This window comes from Nerophis ophidion, linkage group LG01 (genome assembly GCF_033978795.1).
Source record: "Nerophis ophidion isolate RoL-2023_Sa linkage group LG01, RoL_Noph_v1.0, whole genome shotgun sequence".
Lineage (NCBI taxonomy): Eukaryota > Metazoa > Chordata > Actinopteri > Syngnathiformes > Syngnathidae > Nerophis > Nerophis ophidion.
In genome coordinates, this window is record NC_084611.1 from 6216317 (window position 1) to 6236037 (window position 19721).

General features: G+C 40.7%; 1 protein-coding gene across 1 annotated transcript; it reads right to left on the reverse strand.

Moving 5' to 3' along the window:
- Nucleotides 1-3858: 3858 nt before the first annotated feature.
- Nucleotides 3859-18874, reverse strand: LOC133549573 (gastrula zinc finger protein XlCGF57.1-like). Its single transcript, XM_061895132.1, has 3 exons — nucleotides 18586-18874; nucleotides 11361-11672; nucleotides 3859-7444 (listed from the first exon to the last, which is right to left on the reverse strand). The coding sequence occupies exons 1-3, from the start codon at nucleotides 18674-18676 to the stop codon at nucleotides 6492-6494; spliced, it is 1356 nt and encodes a 451-aa protein (XP_061751116.1). The 5' UTR covers nucleotides 18677-18874; the 3' UTR covers nucleotides 3859-6491.
- Between the last annotated feature and the right edge of the window lie 847 nt (nucleotides 18875-19721).

The following is a 19721-nucleotide window of genomic DNA, read 5'->3' on the forward strand; positions in this document are numbered from 1 at the left end:
TCCACCCCAGCGGACAATGGCGTGGAACACCACAGAGGCCACCACAGTGGATATGTTTCTTTTACTTTTTATTCATAGCTGTATGTAGAAGTGTCTGCTTGTATCTGCTGCTTTCATGTCTTTAATGTCCTCTGTGTTCTTTGATGTTTGATGTTTCCCTCTTACACACATGGAAGAGGGATGTGTACTGTGTACTATGAGTTGTTGTTTTTTTTTTTTTTTCCCTTGGCCTCAATCTGCACCCCCACTCCAGGGCCTAGGCTGAGACCGATTTTTTAATTTTATTTTAATCTTCTAAGGAGACACAAACACGACACAGAACAAACTAAAAATAGTGAAACAAAAACAAGGTCCTGAGCAGTCCTGAGTTCAATCCCAGGCTCGGGATCTTTCTGTGTGGATTTTGCATGTCCTCCCCATGACTGCGTGGGTTCCATCCGGGTATTCCGGCTTCCTCCCACCTCCAAAAACATGCACCTGGTGATAGGTTGATTGGCAACACTAATTGGGCCATAATGTGTGAATGTTGTCTGTCTATCTGAGTTGGCCCTGCGATGAGGTGGCGATTTGTCCAGGGTGTACACCGCCTTCCGCCCAATTGTAGCTGAGATAGGCTCCAGCGCCCGGCCCACGACCCTGAAGGGAATATGCGGTAGGAAATGGATGGATGGATGGATTAACCAAAGAAAGCAAACAAAGCACCAATGTGATCCGGCACACAGAACAATAATCATGATGAACATCTTTTTTTTTTTTAGATAATGATTATTTATGTATTTAATATCTGTTTACTTACTTTGGTATATTATTTATTATGTATGTATTCACTGTTCTGTTACTGTCATGTTCTGGTGATCATGTTTAGTTTGGCTATGTTCTGTTTGGTTTTTGGATTTTGTCAGTTCCTGTTTTTTCCCCTGACAAACCAGTAGTGTTCACCTGTCCTCATGTCACGCACCTGATTCATTTTGGACTCATGCACCCGTTGTCAATCACTACATCACCATTTAAGCCTGCAGTTGCCAGGCAGTCAGCCTGGCGACATCACCCTCTATACACGCTGCTCTATTTCATGTTTTTTTCTTGTTCCAAGTAAGTTTTCTTTATTCATGCCATAGTTTGCAAGTTTTGTTTTATGTCCATAGTTCTGCCTTTGTGCGAGTTTTTGTTTATACCCTTTGGTTTTGTAGTACTTTTGAGTGTTAACATTAAAATATGTCATTACATTCATGCTTTGCACCTCGGGATAACAAATCACACCATAGTCCTAGTCTTGACAGTTACAGAGGAAAGGAAATGGGATAAGATTGCTATGGTATAAAAAGGGGTGCCTCTGCTTCTTCCTACTCCTTTTCGGACGTGCTGTAATGAAACAACTGGAAATTAGACTTAGACAAACTTTAATAATCCACAAAGGAAATTGTTCCACACAGTAGCTCAGTTACAATGATGGAAAGTGTGAGGATGGAAAGGACAATGCAGGTATAAATAGACTAAATATAGCGATATAAAATATAACTTTTATACGTAATATTTACATAGTATATGTACATTATGTCATATATACTGATATATCATATCATGTCTATAGCATATACCTCAGTAGAAGCATTTAAGTCTCACCTTAAAACTCATTTGTATACTCTAGCCTTTAAATATAGTCCCTTTTTAGACCAGTTGATCTGCCGTTTCTTTCCTTTTTCTTCTATGTCCCACTCTCCCTTGTGGAGGGGGTCCGGTCCGATCCGGTGGCCATGTACTGCTTGCTGTGTATCGGCTGGGGACATCTCTGCGATGCCGATCCGCCTCCGCTTGGGATGGTTTCCTGCTGGCTCCGCTGTGAACGGGACTCTCGCTGCTGTGTTGGATCCGCTTTGGACTGGACTCTCGCGACTGTGTTGGATCCATTGTGGATTGAACTTTCACAGTATCATGTTAGACCCGCTCGACATCCATTGCTTTCCTCCTCTCCAAGGTTCTCATAGTCATTATTGTCACCGACGTCCCACTGGGTCATTATTGTCACCAATGTCCCACTGGGTGTGAGTTTTCCTTGCCCTTATGTGGGCCTACCGAGGATGTCGTGGTGGTTTGTGCAGCCCTTTGAGACACTAGTGATTTAGGGCTACATAAGTAAACATTGATTGATTGATATATACAATATATAACAATTACCGTGTACAATATTACAGTATATGTGACAGCTGCAGCGTAAAATAGAGTAAATCCAGCAGAAAGTAGAAAATAGACATTAAAAACAAAGAGAAGTAGCTAACATGTCAGGTGTCAGGTAATAGAAATCATCTGTTGCTGTATGGCGAGTGATTACTCAGCTGGATGGAGTGCGGAATGAAGGAGTTCTTGAATGGAACACTGATATGTGATGCCTTACATTGTATCGTATGCATGTTCCAAATAAAATGAAACTCAAATTCCTAATATTGCTCACTATGTTTGTGTTTTGTGACAGCGTGGAGGAGATGTCAGGCACATGGCTCATTTAAATAGGACTTCTGTATTTAGATTAGATTAGATTAGATAGTACTTTATTTATTCCGTCAGGAGAGTTCCTTCAGGAAAATTACAATTTTCAGCACAATCCCATTCAAGATCAGACAAACATTAAAGGGAGACAGAACAGGATCGCTGACGGGTCTGCCGGCTTCCAGCGCCCCTTACAAAAATTTAAATGGTGGCATGGATAGAAAGCAGCAAGTTTCTCCAACATGTGTGATTAACTCAACGTTGATTGATGACGGTAGATTAATGCTGGTGCACACTTTAATACATCCAATTGTTTTTGTGTGTACGTTTTGTTGATTTGAGCACACACCATTTTTGTTAGGGAATCCTCAGACATTTTAAAACATTTTAAGGCCCCAGGCGACCTGGGGAGGTGTAGTTTTAAGCACACTGATTCATGTTGTTGGTGTTCAAAGTCAGACATCCAGGAGGCCGAAAAAGCCTCACTGAAGACGACTACAATTGCTCCACAGCTGGAGTCATCTGAAAGAGTAACCAAGGACTACAAGCATCATCTATCTTACTATTTACAGTGGGGCAAAAAAGTATTTAGTCAGCCAGCGATTGTGCAAGTTCTCCCACTTAAAATGATGACAGAGGTCTGTAATTTTCATCATAGGTACACTTCAACTGTGAGAGACAGAATGTGAAAAAAAAATCCAGGATCTCACATTGTAGGATTTTTAAATAATTTATTAGTAAATGATGGTGGAAAATAAGTATTTGGTCAACCATTCAAAGCTCTCACTGATGGAAGGAGGTTTTGGCTCACAATCTCACGATACATGGCCCCATTCATTCTTTCCTTAACACGGATCAATCGTCCTGTCCCCTTAGCAGAAAAACAGCCGCAAAGCATGATGTTTCCACCCCCATGCTTCACAGTAGGTATGGTGTTCTTGGGATGCAACTCAGTATTCTTCTTTCTCCAAACACGACGAGTTGAGTTTATACCGAAAAGTTCTATTTTGGTTTCATCTGACCACATGACATTCTCCCAATCCTCTGCTGTAACATCCATGTATCCATTTTGGTATAAACTCTACTCATCGTGTTTGGAGGAAGAAGAATACTCAGTTGCATCCCAAGACCACCATACCTACTGTGAAGCATGGGGGTGGAAACATCATGCTTTTGGGCTGTTTTTCTGCTAAGGGGACAGGACGATTGATCCGTGTTAAGGAAAGAATGAATGGGGCCATGTATCGTGAGATTTTGAGCCAAAACCTCCTTCCATCAGTGAGAGCTTTGAATGGTTGACCAAATACTTATTTTCCAGCATAATGTACAAATAAATTCTTTAAAATTCCTACAATGTGAATTCCTGGATTTTTTTTTCACATTCTGTCTCTCACAGTTGAAGTGTACCTATGATGAAAATTACAGACCTCTGTCATCATTTTAAGTGGGAGAACTTGCACAATCGGTGGCTGACTAAATTCTTTTTTGCCCCACTGTATGAAGAGTTTTTAGATAGACAGAAGACATGGGGTCATGAGGAGATAAGATTATGCTCTAGATCAGAGGTGTCAAACTCAAGGCCCGGGGGCCAGATCTGGCCCGCAAACACCTAGAAGTGATATGTCAATAGAAGTACTTCATATTTTCTCATTAAATGTAACTGATTTTATTCATTTTGACAGGAAAAAATATATGTACTGCTTGAAAATACATGCCTTTTAAACTTTAATAATATCTATAATTGAAAAAAAATACAGTATGTTATTATACTTTCCCCACATTTTTTGTCTAATTAAAAATCAATACTCAAATATCTGCTTGATTTATGATTTTACAGCAAACTACTCATCCATATAATAAAAATGACAATACATTTTATGGTGTTCTTTACAGTATATTACTGAAAAAAGAAATAAAAAATAGCATTAAACATTCTGTTGACTGTACTGCTATATTTTAACGTAAAATCTTATTTTTGACGGCGTATTATTGTAAATGGAAATACGGTACATTTCTTTTTACGGTACAAAAACTGGCAGCTAAGTTGCCAGAATAAAAAAGGAACTTGTGCTGTTTTTCCATGAACCAGACAATGTTGTAAAAAACCAATGTAATTGTAATAGTAACATTTTTTCCAACTAAGCTGCAAGCTTTTTCTGTAAGAAAAAAAAACAACTAAAAAAAAAAGTGGTACTGTTATTATATATACCATAAAATGTAATAAATAAAATAATCTGTAAAATCGACAGTCTACTTAAAACAATTTATGTAATTAACAATGAAATCCAGAGGCATGTCCATACAGTAGTCGCTGTTACAAGTGGTCCTCTGATATACAAACCCTGTTTCCATATGAGTTGGAAAATTGTTAGATGTAAATATAAACAGAATACAATGATTTGCAAATTATTTTCAACCCATATTCAGTTGAATATGCTACAAAGACAAGATATTTGATGTTCAAACTCCTAAAGTTTTTTTTTTTTCAAATAACAATTAACTTAGAATTTCATGGCTGCAACACGTGCCAAAGTAGTTGGGAAAGGGCATGTTCACCACTGTGTTACATCACATTTTCTTTTAACAACACTCAATTAACTTTTGCGAACTGAGAAAACTAATTGTTTCATCTTTGAAAGTGGAATTCTGTCCCATTCTTGTTTTATGTAGAGCTTCAGTCCTTCAACAGTCCGGGGTCTCCGCTGTCCTATTTTACGCTTCATAATGCGCCACACATTCTCAATGGGAGACAGGTCTGGACTGCAGGTGGGCCAGGAAAGTAACCGCATTTTTTTTTTACGAAGCCACGCTGTTTTAACACGTGCTTAATGTGGCTTGGCATTGTCTTGCTGAAATAAGCAGGGGCGTCCATGAAAAAGACGGCGATTAGATGGCAGCATATGTTGTTCCAAAACCTGGATGTACCTTTCAGCATTAATGGTGCCTTCACAGATGTGTAAGTTACCCATGGCTTGGGCACTAATGCACCCCCATACCATCACAGATGCTGGCTTTTGAACTTTGCGTCATTAACAGTCTGGATAGTTCGCTTCCCCTTTGGTCCGGATGACACGATGTCGAATATTTCCAAAAACAATTTGAAATGTGGACTGGTCAGACCACAGAACACATTTCCACTTTGCATCAGTCCATCTTAGTTGATTTTGGGCCAAGAGAAGCCGGCGGGGTTTCTGGATGTTGTTGATAAATGGCTTTACGCTTTGCATAGTAGAGCTTTAACTTGCACTTACAGATGTGAGTGTTTCTGAGCCCATGTGGTGATATCCTTTAGAGATTGATGTCATTTTTTGGATACAGTGCCGTCTATAGTATCGAAGGTCACGGTCATTCAATGTTGGTTTCCGGCCATGCCGCTTACGTGGAGTGATTTCTCCAGATTCTCTGAACCTTTTGATGATATTATGGACCATAGATGTAGAAATCCCTAAATTTCATGCAAATGCACTTTGAGAAACGTTGTTCTTAAACTGTTTGACTATTTGCTCACGCAGTTGTGGACAAAGGGGTGTACCTCGCCCCATCCTTTTCTTGTGAAAGACTGAGCATTTTTTGGGAAGCTGCTTTTATACCCAATCATGGCACCCACCTGTTCCCAATTAGCCTGCACACCTGTGGGATGTTCCAAATAAGTGTTTGATGAGCATTCCTCAACTATATCAGTATTTATTGCCACCTTTCCCAACTTCTTTGTCACGTGTTGCTGGCATCAAATTCTAAAGTTAATGATTATTTGCACAAAAATAAGGTTGACTATCAAATATGTTGTCTTTGTAGTGCATTCAACTGAATATGGGTTGAAAATAATTTGAAAATCATTGTATTCCGTTTATATTTACATCTAACACAATTCTCATATGGAAACAGGGTTTATAACTGCCATGTGACCTTCAATCCAAACCAGTTTGACACCCCTGCTCTAGATAATTCCGATTTTAGTGGCTGTGGCCACATGTGAGCGTCATAGCACAAACTGAACAGCTGCTTGGTTATTCTACCTTATGTGTTCTTGTGTGTCTGACTGCGTCAGAATTCTGATGGAACCTTTTACAGCACACTGAACAACTGAAGCGTTTGTCCTCCGAGTGGGTCATTATGTGTCGGTTAAGACTTTGTCTGTAAACAAAGCTGTTACCGCAAACGGAACAAACAAATGGTTTTATTCCTGTGTGTGTTTTCATGTGCTGAGTCAAATTGCCCTTCACAAAAAAGCTTTTCCCGCAAACTGAACAATTGAATGGATACTCTCCTGCGTGTATTCTCATGTGTTGAGTCAAACTGTTCTTTGTAGTAAAGCTTTTTAGACAAATCGAACAATTAAACGATTTCTCTCCGGTGTGTGTTCTCATATGTGAAGTCAAATAGCTGTTACGAGGAAAGCTCTCGCCACAAACTGAGCAATGAAAGGGTTTTTCTCCGGTGTGCATTCTCATATGTTGTGTCAAACTGCTCTTTTGGGAAAAGGTTATACCGCACACTGAGCATTGAAATGGTTTTTCTCCTGTGTGTGTTCTCATGTGCTCAGCTAAGAGGCTCTTTCTTTTAAAGTTTTTAGCACAAACTGAGCAACTCAAACATGTTTTAACTCTCTTCTTTTTAGAGCGATCAAGGTGTTTGTCGGTGTGAGTCCTCACATCGCCTTCACAGCCTGTATTGCTGCTCAAAGGTTCTTCAACCTTGTCTTCAGCCTCACTACCTGATAGTGGAGCTAAGAGGTTGTCTACTTGTGGTTTCTCTTTATCATCTTCAGTCTTCACAGAGACAATAGTCAGTGGCAACTCGGTGAAATCAGCTTCCTCTCGTCCTAGAAGACACTCTCCCTCCTGAGTGATGCAGAGTTCCTCCTCTCCCTTTTTAATGCAGGGTGGTTGTGGAGTCTCCTGCTTCAAAGTGGAGCTCTGAGGGGAAAGTTCTTCTGAATGCCGACTCAGCAGCTGGATGTCTACAGGACACAAACACAAACTTAAGTTCAGACATGATCCGTGAGATGTTTCTCCTTGAAATTCTGACACACTTTTTTCTATGTACTGTATGTGTGTGTAGTGTTTCATGGCCATTCATTTAGTGCCTTGCCAGAATGATGGGTCAATGTTTACATGACTTGGCATTAAACTAGCACATTTGAAGCTAGAGTAACAGAACATTGAAAATATCGGTTTTGATGGACATTAGGATATCAATATGGAAATATGTCAAAAACATTTTTATCGATATGAATTCTATTTTTCAGTCGCCAATGAAGAAGATTAGGATTATTTTTTTTTTACATTCAAGTGGCAATAAATTTGATCCACTTTCTGTACAATTGCAATGAATTTAAATCAAATTACTTTGTTTTTTGACACAGTTTCTCCAATAAATTATGACTGTCATCTCGTGCAGTGGTCCCAGACCTTTTTTGTTTAATGCAGGCATTATTTTCAGGGACCGGCTTTCCACTTGTGCCAGATAAATACAGCAAAAATAAGAGCATGGAAAACACAACTCACTATAACGCCTGAATTAGTCGGGGCTTGTTTCTTTGCAATGATATGCAGATGGAAATCCGCCTTTGGCTACGATCTCTCACATTTCAATCAATCAATCAATGTTTACTTATATAGCCCTAAATCACTAGTGTCTCAAAGGGCTGTTTATATTGTGTTTGTTCATTAATGTGCATTGTATCATGTCACAAACACATAACACATACAACAAATGGAGACTTCCTATGATGAGTTTATTGTACATCTATAAACAAGCTCATTTAATTTTTTTTTTATTATATATTTATATTTTTATCGCGACAGACGAGAGCAATTATTTTGACTCGTGGGGCCAAATTTAGAGACTAGGAGCCGGTATATCTATTTTTAGGAAAACTAATACAAACTTCACAATAATGTCTGACTGAATGCTAAAAACGTTATGACAGAGCGCCTTGAAAAAATGTAATGGAATTTAAAATGTGTTTACTAAGTGAAGCACCCAGAATGTACATGAAAATAAAGAATGTGGGATTTACAATATTAACTACGAACGATAAAACGCTGAATATTGACAACATGTGAACGTCACCTACCCTCTTGATCGACATATTTTACAATCAAGCGAAACGCAACAAACACCATAAAATATGAACGCGAAGGGTAAAAAAAAAAAATCCCACCTACAATCTGATATTGTCAGGCTTTCCCCTGACAGTTTGTCCATGTTTTAGTTTTCCTCTGCATTTGTCTGTTTCCTCTGTGTTTAGTATTTCCTGTCCTTAGTTCCTGTCTAGTGCTCTTATTTTGGTTCCTGTTGGTCTCCCTGTGTCCTGTCTTCACTCAGCTGCTGATGATTGGCATTTAGTCACACCTGATGTCAATCAGCCAGCTCCTATTTCACCTGCTTTGTTCCTCCAGTCAGTGCTGGATCATTGTATTGTATTGCATTGTCGTTGCCACATGTCACTCTTGGCGTGTCATTTTGTTACAGCCGCTACCTGTCATGCTACACTTTGTCTAGGTCGTCGTAGCGGTAAGTTGTTTTTGTTAGCATTAGTTATTTCCAGTTTTTCTGTTTGCTATCCACTAGCTTCCATGCTAAAGTTCCTTTTTGTTTTTCTAGCGCCCAATGCTAGCTCCCTTAGTTGGTTATTCCGCCCACGTGCATGCTTTTTGTTTGTTCTTGTTTAGTTTTAATTAAATCATGTCTTCTTATCTAATGCCTGCCTCCATCTCTGCATCATGGGGTCCAACAACAAATAACCCTGACGGATATATCACTAAGCTTTAGAACTTTTTTGTAAAAATCTCCTTCCGTGTCTGTCTCTGACACCTGCATTTCAGGCTGACACTCTGTGGAAACACTCCCCACCCACACTGCTTGGTGCCTCGTCCGAGATGCCATGATTTACATGACCATAGTAACTAGTATATCATGCAAAAGCGCAGATTCCAACCATTGAAATACTTCGTATTGTTCAAGACTTAGTCATTTAAAAACATGACTGCACATCATAATGGCAGCTACACCTTCCATCTTAAAGATCTAAAAAAATTATTTGGGAATGTCCGGCGGGCCAGATTGAAAAGCTTAACGGGCAAAATGCGGCCCCCAGGCCTTAATTTTGCCCAGGTCTGTACTAGAGTATTATATCAATCAATCAATCAATGTTTATTCATATAGCCCTAAATCACAAGTGTCTAAAAGGGCTGCACAAACCACAACGACATCTTCGGTACAGAGCCCACATAAGGGCAAAGAAAAACGTTGGTGACAGTGACTATGATGACTATGAGAAACCTTGGAGAGGACCGCATATGTGGGTTGGGGTTGCCAAGTGTCCCGATACATCTTGTATTGTGAAATGTTTGTGAATACTAAGGCAAGGGCTGGAGGATTATGCCTAAATTAATAAACAAAAATTAGAGGTGTCCGATAATATCAGACTGCCGATATTATCGGCCGATAATTGCTTTAAAATGTAGTATCGTAAATTATCAGTATCGTTTTCAAAAAGTAAACTTTATGACTTTTTAACACGCCTCTGTATGGAGTGGTACACGGATGTAGGAAGAAATACAGAGCAGCAATAAACCTTAAAGGCACTGCCTTTGCGTGCCGGCCCAATCACATGAAATCTACAGCTTTTCACACGCACAAGTGAATGCATGCATACTTGGTCAACAGCCATACAGGTCACACTGAGAGTGGCCGTATAAACAACTTTAACACGGTTACAAATATGCGCCACACTGTGAACCCACACCGAACAAGAATGACAAACATTTCGGGAGAACATACTCACCGTAACACAACATGAACACGACAGAACAAATACCCAGAAACCCTTGCAGCACTAACTCGTCCGGGACGCTACAATATACACTCCCTCCCCGCTATCCCGCCTACCTCAACCTCCTCATGCTCTCTCAGGGAGAGCATGTCCCAAAATCCAAGCTGCTGTTTTGAGGCATGTTAAAATAAAATAAAAGCACTTTGTGATTTCAATAATAAATATGGCGGGCTTCACGGTGGCAGAGGGGTTAGTGCGTCTGCCTCACAATACGAAGTTCCTGCAGTCCTGGGTTCAAATCCAGGCTCGGGATCTGTCTGTGTGGAGTTTACATGTTCTCCCCGTGAATGCGTGGGTTCCCTCCGGGTACTCCGGCTTCCTCCCACCTCCAAAGACATGCACCTGGGGATAGGCCCCTCCCACCTCCAAAGACATGCACCTAAGGATAGGCCCCTCCCACCTCCAAAGGCATGCACCTGGGGATAGGCCCCTCCCACCTCCAAAGACATGCACCTGGGGATAGGTTGATTGGCAACACTAAAGGGTCCCTAGTGTGTGAATGTGAGTGTGAATGTTGTCTGTCTATCTGTGTTGGCCCTGCGATGAGGTGGCGACTTGTCCAGGGTGTACCCCGCCTTCCGCCAGATTGTAGCTGAGATAGGCGCCAGCGCCCCCCGCGACCCCAAAAGGGAATAAGTGGTAGAAAATGGATGGATGGATAATAAATATGGCAGTGCCATGTTGGCATTTTTTTTTCCATAACTTGAGTTGATCTATTTTGAAAAATCTTGTTGCTTTGTTTAATGCATCCAGCGGGTCATCACAAAAAAATTTGGCATAATAATGTGTTCATTCCACGACTGAATACATCGGTATCGGTTGATATCAGTAGTTGGACAATATCGTAATATTGGATACCGGCATAAAAGACAATATCGGAAATCTCCAAACAAAATATTTTGCTGTATATTGAAATCACAATTAATAACACAATTTATTCATTAATTTAACATATGATTATCTATTGTAAAGTATTAACCTCTGTTATTTTTAAAGCATTCATAGTGTGTGTTGTCAGTGTGAGTCCTCATATCACCTTCACAGTCTGTATCGCTGCTCACAGGTTCTTCAAGCTTGTCTTCAGCCTCACTATCTGATAGAGGAGCTAAGAGGTTGTCTACTTGTGGTTTCTCTTCATCATCTTCAGTCTTCACAGAGACAACAGTCAGTGGGAACTTAGTGTAATCAGCTTCCTCTCGTCCTAGAAGACACTCTCCCTCCTGAGTGATGCAGAGTTCCTCCTCTTCCTTTTTAATGCAGGGTGGTTGTGGAGTCTCCTGCTTCAAAGTGGAGCTCCCCCCTGACTGAGGGGAAACTTCTTCTGGATTACCCATCAGCTGCTGGACGTCTGCAAGACACAAACAACAAAAACACACTTTCTTCTATGTACTGTATGTGTGTGTAGTGTTTCATGGCCGTTCATTTAAGTGCCTTGCCAGAATGATGGATCAATGTTTTACATGACTTGGCTTGGACTCGGACAAGTGAAGCTAGAAATATAGAAAATAGTAAATATATATGGAAATATATCAATGATATAAAATCTATTCATAAGAAGTCAACAGTGAACAAGGGTAGGATGTTTTCTTTGACATTTACCGTCTTTTTCGGATTATAAATCACAGTTTTTTTCATAGTTTGGCCAATGCGATTTATACTCTGGAGTAGGGCTGGGCGATAGACCTTTTTTTTAAATATCACGATATTTTTAGGCCATGTCACGATACACCATATATATCTCCATATTTTGCCTTAGCCTTGAATGAACACTTGCTGCATATAATCACAGCAGTATGATGATTCTATGTGTCTACATTCAAACATTCTTCTTCATACTGCTTTGATATATGCTACTTTTCATTACTATATGCTACTTTTAAACTTTCATGCAAAGAGGGAAACCACATCTAAGTCAACTGACCAAAAGTGTATTTATGAAACAGTTATTAAGCAGTGGCACAAACATTCATGTCATTTCCAAAAACAGAAAGTGCAAGATTGGCTGAGACATTTTAAAACAAGCTATGAGTGCACTTTTGTGCATGATGTCACTGAGATGACATATCAAAACAACACTAAATTAAAGTGTACTTTTTGTACAGAACGCCACTACAATAGTTTAAAACAAATAAAGTGCACTTTTGTGCATGATGTCACACAAGATATTTCAATAAGTGTCAAATAAAAATGAGTTGCATAATAGGAAATCAAATAGTTTATGTCCTTCGCTATGTGGTAGGTTCCTGCAGACATTATCTCCTTTTGTTGTTGACTAATTTTTACATAAGGTGTTGATGTGGAAATGTTTGCCTCGATATTTTGTTGGTGTGGCACCGAACGGAGATGTTGACATGCGGAGTTTCAAGCACTCTTCATTCTCTAGCAGGTGACTTTTCAAATGATCAATCAATCAATCAATCAATGTTTACTTATATAGCCCTAAATCACTAGTGTCTCAAAGGGCTGCACAAACTACCACGACATCCTCGGTAGGCCCACATAAGGGCAAGGAAAACTCACACCCAGTGGGACATCGGTGACAATAATGACTATGAGAACCTTGGAGAGGAGGAAAGCAATGGATGTCGAGCGGGTCTAACATGATACTGTGAAAGTTCAATCCACAATGGATCCAACACAGTCGCGAGAGTCCAGTCCAAAGCGGATCCAACACAGCAGCGAGAGTCCCGTTCACAGCGGAGCCAGCAGGAAACCATCCCAAGCGGAGGCGGATCAGCAGCGCAGAGATGTCCCCAGCCGATACACAGGCAAGCAGTACATGGCCACCGGATCGGACCGGACCCCCTCCACAGGGGAGAGTGGGACATAGAAGAATGATGCTACATATTAGCAGTAATGCTACTTTTTGTAGCAACACTTTTGCCCCACACTTGACAAATTACGCTTGTCTGTTCGACATATTCCCGCTTGAAGCCAAACCACCGCCAGACGATGGACCCCCTGCTGTTTTTCTTGGGAATTAATTCTTCCTTCATTCGTTACCAGGCTCGCCCATTCTTTCTCTCGTATTACCACTCGCACGGCTCCATTAGCATCACCGCTAACATTACCCATGCTGCTATCTCTCTGCTCCGCAAGGCCGTATAAGTATGTGACGTATGAAAGAAGGTGCGCTCGTTTAAGTCCCTGTGAGGAGGGACAAGAAAAATTGAGAAGAGCCTGTAGTGCAGGGGTAGGGAACCTATGGCTCTAGAGCCAGATGTGGCTCTTTTGATGACTGCATCTGGCTCCCGGATAAATCTGAGCTGACATTACGTAACACGATAAGTAATGAATAATTCCACTTGTAATCACAGTGTTAAAAGTAACGCTCAAAATATAAAAAAATCTCATGCATTTTGAATCCATCCATCCGTTTTCTACCGCACCTGTTCAAGAAGTTGCGTTAATGGTAAGAAGTTATGTATTTATTATTGGTTAGTGTGGGGCTTGCCCTCCTGGGGGTTCTTCAGACCACCAAGCACCGACATGAGAGCCTGTTTTAGGGTTACAGTATTGTTTTATTTTTCAATACGTCTCTCAGTTGCTTCCTAGTAATTGTCTTTTCCTCTTTCGTTCCCGCTCGCGCTCTGGCTCCAGCCCCAACCCCGTCTCTCCTCCTGGCTGCTGCTTATAACAGAGCGACAGGTGATTAGATAACAAGGCAAAGGTGGGCCATCTACGAATCTGTCGCTGATTTCGAGGCCGATCCTGGCAACACCCCGCTTCGCTGCAGGCCCGCAGGCCACGCCCCCTCCACAGTTAGCTTCGGAATAACAATGTTAATACAAAGAATAAGAGACCTATTATACTCTAGAAATGGTCTTACTTAAAAATGCACACGTTTAGTTGTGTTCAGTGTTGAACAATTTTTTATATGGCTCTTACGGAAATAGATTTTAAAATATTTGGGTCCTTGGCTCTCTCAGCCAAAAAGGTTCCCGACCCCTGCTGTAGTGTAATGCCCGCAGCTAAAAGCAACTGCGTGAGAACGTATACTCCAATATCACCATATAGTCATTTTCTATATCGCACAGAGACAAACCCGCGATATATCGATATATCGCCCAGCCCTACTCTGGAGCGACTTATGTGTGAAATTATTAACATATTACCGTAAAAAATTGAAAATGAAAATTGATCATTTCAACATTGACAGAAAGTTATAAAAACTGAGAAAGGCTGAACAAAAATGGCACCGAAAAGGAAATCGTAAACTGCAGGTTATAAGCTGAAAGTAGAGAAATATGCAGCAGAAAAAGGCAATCGAGCAGCAGACAGAAAGTTTGGAGTAAGCGAGAAACTTGTAAGGGACTGGCGAGAAGTGGAGGCTACTCTTATTGAAATAAAGAAAACTAGTTGTTTAGAAGCGACACCGAGGAAGAAGATTTCATCGGATTTAGCGATTAGGAGTGACAGACATCATGTTCTACAAACCCCGTTTCCATATGAGTTGGAAAATTGTGTTAGATGTAAATATAAACAGAATACAATGATTTGCAAATCCTTTTCAACCCATATTCAGTTGAATATGCTACAAAGACAACATATTTGATGTTCAAACTGATAAACATTTTTTTTTGCAAATAATCATTAACTTTAGAATTTGATGCCAGCAACACGTGACAAAGAAGTTGGGAAAGGTGGCAATAAATACGGATAAAGTTGAGAAATGCTCATCAAACACTTATTTGGAACACCCCACAGGTGTGCAGACTAATTGGGAACAGGTGGGTGCCATGGTTGGGTATAAAAGCAGCTTCCATGAAATGCTAAGTAATTCACAAACAAGGATGGGGTGAGGGTCACCAATTTGTAAGCAACTTGTCGAACAGTTTTAGAACAACATTTCTCAACGAGCTATTGCAAGGAATTTAGGGATTTTACCATCTACGCTCCGTAAAATCATCAAAAGGTTCAGAGAATCTGAGAGATCACTGCACATAAGTGATGATATTACGGACCTTTGACCGCTCAGGTGGTACTGCATCAAAAAACGTGTAAAGGATATCACCACATGGGCTCAGGAACACTTCATAAAACCACTGTCAGTAACTACAGTTGGTCGCTACATCTGTAAGTGCAAGTTAAAACTCTACTATGCAAAGCAAAACCCATTTATCAACAACACCAAAGAACGCCTCAGGCTTCGCTGGGCCCGAGCTCATCTAAGATGGACTGATGCAAAGTGGAAAAGGGTTCTGTGGTCTGACGAGTCCACATTTCAAATTATATTTGGAAACTGTGGACGTGGTGTCCTCCGGAACAAAGAGGAAAATAACCATCCGGATTGTTATAGGCTCAAAGTTCAAAAGCCAGCATCTGTGATGGTATGGGGGTGCATTAGTGCCTAAGGCATGGGTAACTTGCACGTCTGTGAAGGCACCATTAATGCTGAAAGGTACATACAAGTTTTGGAGCAACATATGTTGTCATCCATGCAACGTTACCATGGACGCCCCTGCTTATTTCAGCAAGACAATGCCAAGCCAAGTTTTACAACAGGGTGGTTTCGTAATAAAAGAGTGCGGGTACTTTCCTGGCCCGCCTGCAGTCCAGACCTGTCTCCCATGGAAAGTGTGTGGCGCATTATGAAGCGTAAAATACGACAGCGGAGACCCCGGACTGTTGAAGGATTGAAGCTCTACATAAAACATGAATGGGAAAGAATTCCACTTTCAAAGCTTCAACAATTAGTTTCCTCAGTTCCCAAACGTTTATTGAGTGTTGTTAAAAGAAAAGGTGATGTAACACAGTGGTGAACATGCCCTTTCCCAACTACTTTGGCACGTGTTGCAGCCATGAAATTCTAAGTTAGTTACTATTTGCAAAAAAAAATAAAGTTTATGAGTTTGAACATCAAATATCTGGTTTTTGTAGTGCATTAGACTGAATATGGGTTGAAAAGGATTTGCAAATCATTGTATTCTGTTTATATTTACATCCAGAAAGATGGAGTTGGGAAGCTTTAGCCTTTAGCCACACAAACACACGGTGATTCCTTGTTTAAAATTCACAGAGGTGAAACTTTCCTATGGATCAGAGCGCGGTCAAGCCAACATGGATCCCTACCGAATGTCAACCAGCAGGTTTTGGTGAGGAAATTGTGGTTAAAAAGTCAGTTCTTACCGGGGAAAAGCTGAGCTTGTGCCGTCCATAGCTGTCGTCGACTCCCCCTCAGACACCCGTGGAGACACCCTTCCGAGTACCAGGTACTATTTAACTCACTAAAACACTAGCAACACAATAGAAAGATAAAGGATTTCCCAGAATTATCCTAGTAAATGTGTCTAAAAACATCGGAATCCGTCCAAATGCAATCGCGTTTTTTTTTTATTTAACTTTTTTTTTTTTTTCTTGTCCGTCGCTATCAATATCCTCAAACACCAATATTTCATCCTCGCTCAAATCAATGGGGAAATTGTCGTTTTTTTCGGTCCGAATAGCACTTTTTGTTGGAGGCTCCCATTATAATCAATGTGAATATGTGAGGAGCCCCCACACTTGTGACGTCATCGTCTGCGACTTCCTGTAAAGGCAAGGCTTTTCTCTTAGCACCGAAAGTTGCGAACTTTATCGTGGATGTTCTCTACTAAATCCTTTCAGCAAAAATATGGCAATATCGCGAAATGATCAAGTATGACACATAGAATGGACCTGCTATCCCTGTTTAAATAAGAAAATCTCATTTCAGTAGGCCTTTAATGTAGACACATAGAATCATCATACTGCTGTGATTATATGCATCAAATGGAATCCTCCATTGGATTCTCTGAGCGACACTGGCATTTACCGCAGCCATCCAACTTTCAGGTATTTACAATCTCACTAAAACACTATTAAAACAATAAGCAGATAATGGATCTTCCAGAATTATCCTAGTAATTGTGTCTAATTACATCTGAAACGCTCCCAATGCCGCTGCCTGGAGCCGTCGTTTTTTTCTTCTTCTTTCTTTTTTTGTGATTCACTCTAACTTTCCTCATCCACGAATCTTTCATCCTCGCTAAAATTAATGGGGAAATTTTCGCTTTCTTGGTCGGAATAGCTATTGCTGCTGGGAGCTCACATTATAAACAATGTGAGGATGTGAGGAGCCCTACAACCCGTAACGTCACGCCCACATCGTCTGCTACTTCCGGTACAGGCAAGGCTTTTTTATTAGCGACCAAAACTTGCGAACTGTATTGTCGATGTTCTCTACTAAATCCTTACAGCAAAAATATGGCAATATCGCGAAAGGATCAAGTATGACACATAGAATGGACCTGCTATCCCCGTTTAAATAAGAAAATCTCATTTCAGTAGGCCTTTAATGTAGACACATAGAATCATCATACTGCTGTGATTATATGCATCAAATGTTCATTCAAGGCTAAGGCAAAATATGGAGATATATATGGTGTATCGTGACATGGCCTACAAATAACGATATATTAAAAAAAAGGCCATATGGTTCATTCCTAGTTTGACGTGGTTTGTGAATCCCCCCTCTTGCCAATACTGGACCTCGGGCTGGACGATTAAGACAAAAAAAAAATAATGAAAATGATTTTGCTTGTCCGGTCCGATCCGGTGGCCATGTACTGCTCGCCTGTGTATCGGCTGGGGACATCTCTGCGCTGCTGATCCGCCTCCGCTTGGAATGGTTTCCTGCTGGCTCCGCTGTGAACGGGACTCTCGCTGCTGTGTTGGATCCGCTTTGGACTGGACTCTCGCGACTGTGTTGGATCCATTGTGGATTGAACTTTCACAGTATCATGTTGGACCCGCTCGACATCCATTGCTTTCCTCCTCTCTAAGGTTCTCATAGTCATCATTGTCACCGACGTCCCACTGGGTGTGAGTTTTCCTTGCCCTTATGTGGGCCTACCGAGGATGTCGTAGTGGTTTGTGCAGCCCTTTGAGACACCAGTGATTTAGGGCTATATAAGTAAACATTGATTGATTGATTGACATTGTTGGCCCTGCGATGAGGTGGCAACTTGTCCAGGGTGTACACCGCCTTCCGCCCGATTGTAGCTGAGACAGGCGCCAGCGCCCCCAAAAGGAATAAGCAGTAAAAAATGGATGTATGGATGAAATGAAATGTTGACTTTTGCATTCTTTCATCTCCTCTGATGTGAACTCCACTGCCTTCTTCAAGCTAACAATCATGGCGCCTCTTTCTTTACGTTTAAGTGAGTCGGCTATTTTCTCATCGGCACTCATTTTTAATGGCTTACGACAGCTTTCAAATGACGAAACGTCAAGTCACTCACCTTCATCTTCCGTCTTTATCTCCGTTGGTGATTGTCTTTCACTTTCTCTTTGACATGACGTCGCCATCTTAGCATAGCAGTAGTCGTCCATCTTCTATCACGTCTTCAATCTTCACTTCAGCTAACACTCCAGAGCTCCAAACGCAACTTAAGTTTTGAGGGTTCAAGAAAAGACGATTGTTTGAGGTTCGATGTTTCTATATTCGCTGTTATATGGTCATTTATAGACGGGGAAGTCACAGCCACTCAGTCCGCCATCTTGCTCGCCACCTGGCATTTCACTACCGGAAGCACGGTCAGTTCTGCGCATGCGCTCAGACGAAGTCATTACCATCCCTCCATCCTTTCCAACAGCTTCTTTTTCTTTATTCCTGCAGGGTCATTTCTGCTGCATTATTTTAACGTTTTATTTAGTTTAAATGATAAAAAAATGATTACATGATAGTGTAACAAAGAGTTCAGGGTGTCCCAAGTTTACAGCGAGTGAGGAGGAGTTTTGTCCTTTCAGAGTTGCCGTTGGGGTGCTGACGTAGGGTGTGTGTTGTTGTGGAGAGAGAGTTAAAAAGGAGTTAGAAAGGAGTTAGAAAGGAGTTAGAAAGGAGTTAAAAAGGAGTACACATTAAAGAAGCGGTGACTACCGGACCTGCTCTAATGTCTCCCGTTTATTATTTTATTATATAACTACACTGTATTGGCGAACCCAGGAAACTCGGCTACAATAGAAAAAGAGAACCACAATATAGACGTTAGAACAGAGTTTATTTATTCATCTTTTACATTTCCGTTGAAAATATCATCTTCACATAATTAATCACTCATTTCACTCTGTCATTGCTCTAAATGACTCACGCAGGCACAACTGGATAGTCCAGCGTTTGAAACAGAACTGTAATCTATTTGTGGTGGTGAGGGTGTATGACGCTAAATGTACGTTACATTATATATACAATTATATATTTTATATACAATTTATGTATATATATATATATTATGTATATACATACACATATACATACATATATATTATATGTGTATATATATGCATATATTATATGTATATATATTATATCCATCCATCCATCCATTTTTTACCGCTCAATCCCTTTTGGGGTCGCGGGGGGCGCTGGCGCCTATCT

Coding starts and splice junctions, on each gene's coding strand:
- LOC133549573 (XM_061895132.1), bottom strand. CDS start 18,676: ATGGACGACTACTGCTATGCTAAGATGGCGACGTCATGTCAAAGAGAA. Junction 11,673..18,585: donor GATAAAGACGGAAGATGAAG/GTGAGTGACTTG, acceptor TGTGTCTTGCAG/ACGTCCAGCAGCTGATGGGT. Junction 7,445..11,360: donor CAGCGATACAGACTGTGAAG/GTGATATGAGGA, acceptor TGTGTCCTGTAG/ACATCCAGCTGCTGAGTCGG.